At 64.8% G+C, this 1,567-nt stretch overlaps 1 protein-coding gene across 1 annotated transcript in view; it reads right to left on the bottom strand.

Moving 5' to 3' along the window:
• LOC100548001 (monocyte differentiation antigen CD14-like) overlaps positions 1–1,561 on the bottom strand; it is a 2,040-nt gene extending 479 nt beyond the window's left edge. The window contains exon 1 of the mRNA XM_010718807.2: positions 6–1,561. Coding sequence (XP_010717109.1) covers positions 6–786 — 781 coding nt within the window. The 5' untranslated portion in view covers positions 787–1,561. The remainder of the gene's footprint in view (positions 1–5) is intronic.
• Between the last annotated feature and the right edge of the window lie 6 nt (positions 1,562–1,567).

The following is a 1,567-nucleotide window of genomic DNA, read 5'->3' as shown; positions in this document are numbered from 1 at the left end:
CCGGCAGGAGGGCGAAGGCGTGCCGGCGGTGAGCGCGTTGTGGCTGAGATCCAGGTGCCGCAGCTCGCCCAGCAGCCGCACGCCGCCACACACGGCGTGGTACGACGTCAGGTTGTTGTGCCGCAGGCTCAGCACCCGCAGCTGCGGGAAGGCCCCTTGGCAGAAGGCAGACGCCAGGCCGTCTTCCCCCAGGCTGTTATGCGCCAGGTCCAGCGAGCGCAGGGCCCGCAGAGCCCGGCCCACAGTGCAGGGCAGCACGGCCAGGTGCGAGGCGGTGACCGACAGCTCCTGCAGGGCTCCCAGCCAGCGGCTGAGCGGGGACAGGTCCTGCTCGCGGCCCTCCAGCGTGGCGGCCGTCACGTTGTGGAAGCGCAGTGACACGACAGGCAAGGCCCGGCCCGCCATGTCCGCCCAGCTGCTCCTCCCCACGAAGCTGCAGCTCTCAAACACCATCTCCTGCACCTGAGTGTAGGAGAAGAACCGCAGGACGCGGGCCAGGAGGACCTCAGGAACCAGAAGGTCTGAAAAAATGATCTTCCTGATTTCCAGGCTGCCAAGCATGTCAATGGTGGAGTCGTCCAGGTCCTTGATGGGGAAGTCAGCGTATTTCTCCAGGTCTCCTCCCTGGAACTCCACGGCGGAGGCGGCGAGGCACTGGATGACGCTCCCGGCGCTCTGCTCGGTCAGCCTGTAGCACAGGCAGTACTCCTGCGTGCGGTTGAAGACACACCGGCCCTCTGCCTGCTGCAGCCCCAGCACCAGGAGCAGCAGAGCGGCCCCACGCATGGCGAGCAGCCTGGGAAGGAGACGGCAGTGAGCGGGGCGGCCCGTGGGACCGCGGCCAATGGGACTGCTCTGATCAGCCCAGATCAGCCCCGCAGAGCAGCCCTGACGGACCCCACGCTGCCTTCACCACCCCGCCTGCAGCCGGTGGGTGCTGGGCCGCCACAGCTCAGGGCAGAGCTCCCACCCTGTGCAGTCACCAGCATAACACCCTGCCTGCTCCACCTGTGCCACCGCTCCTGCGTGGCACTGCTCTGAGCCCAAAAGGAGATCTCAGTGGGAGCGGGGCTGGAGATGGGGCACACGCTGCTGGCTGCTGCCCACAAGCAGCCAGGAAACATCACGGATTTGGAGAAGTGAGAAGCGCTGAGCAATGCAAAGCAGAGCCAGAGCCGCTGGTTTGAGCAAAGGACGGGGCACCCACAGCTCTGTTTGTTTCTGTGCGATCTGGGGCAGGAAATTGCAAAAGAGGGCTTCGTATTTTCCTTCTGGTCCAAGGATCTTATTCATTACCAGCCCCAAGGGGAGAGCAGAAAATCATTTCTGAGGATGTCCGTACTCCCCCGCCGACACCACGTACCGCTCTGCTGCCCGGATAACTGCAGGCTCTTACCGGGAGCAGAAATCAAAAGTACTCCCAAGCTTCCAAGTACGCACTGACTCGGCTCCGCCTAAGGGTGGTGTGAAGGAGCCGGGGGGGCTCCGCTCCAGCTCTCCGCCTGCCCCAGCCCAGCGCAGCCCCAGCCCTTACCGCGAGCCTCACAAACCCCAGCGGTCGGAGCTC

This window comes from Meleagris gallopavo, chromosome 15 (assembly GCF_000146605.3).
Source record: "Meleagris gallopavo isolate NT-WF06-2002-E0010 breed Aviagen turkey brand Nicholas breeding stock chromosome 15, Turkey_5.1, whole genome shotgun sequence".
Taxonomy (NCBI): domain Eukaryota; kingdom Metazoa; phylum Chordata; class Aves; order Galliformes; family Phasianidae; genus Meleagris; species Meleagris gallopavo.
This window is presented reverse-complemented; position numbering and strand designations above follow the sequence as displayed.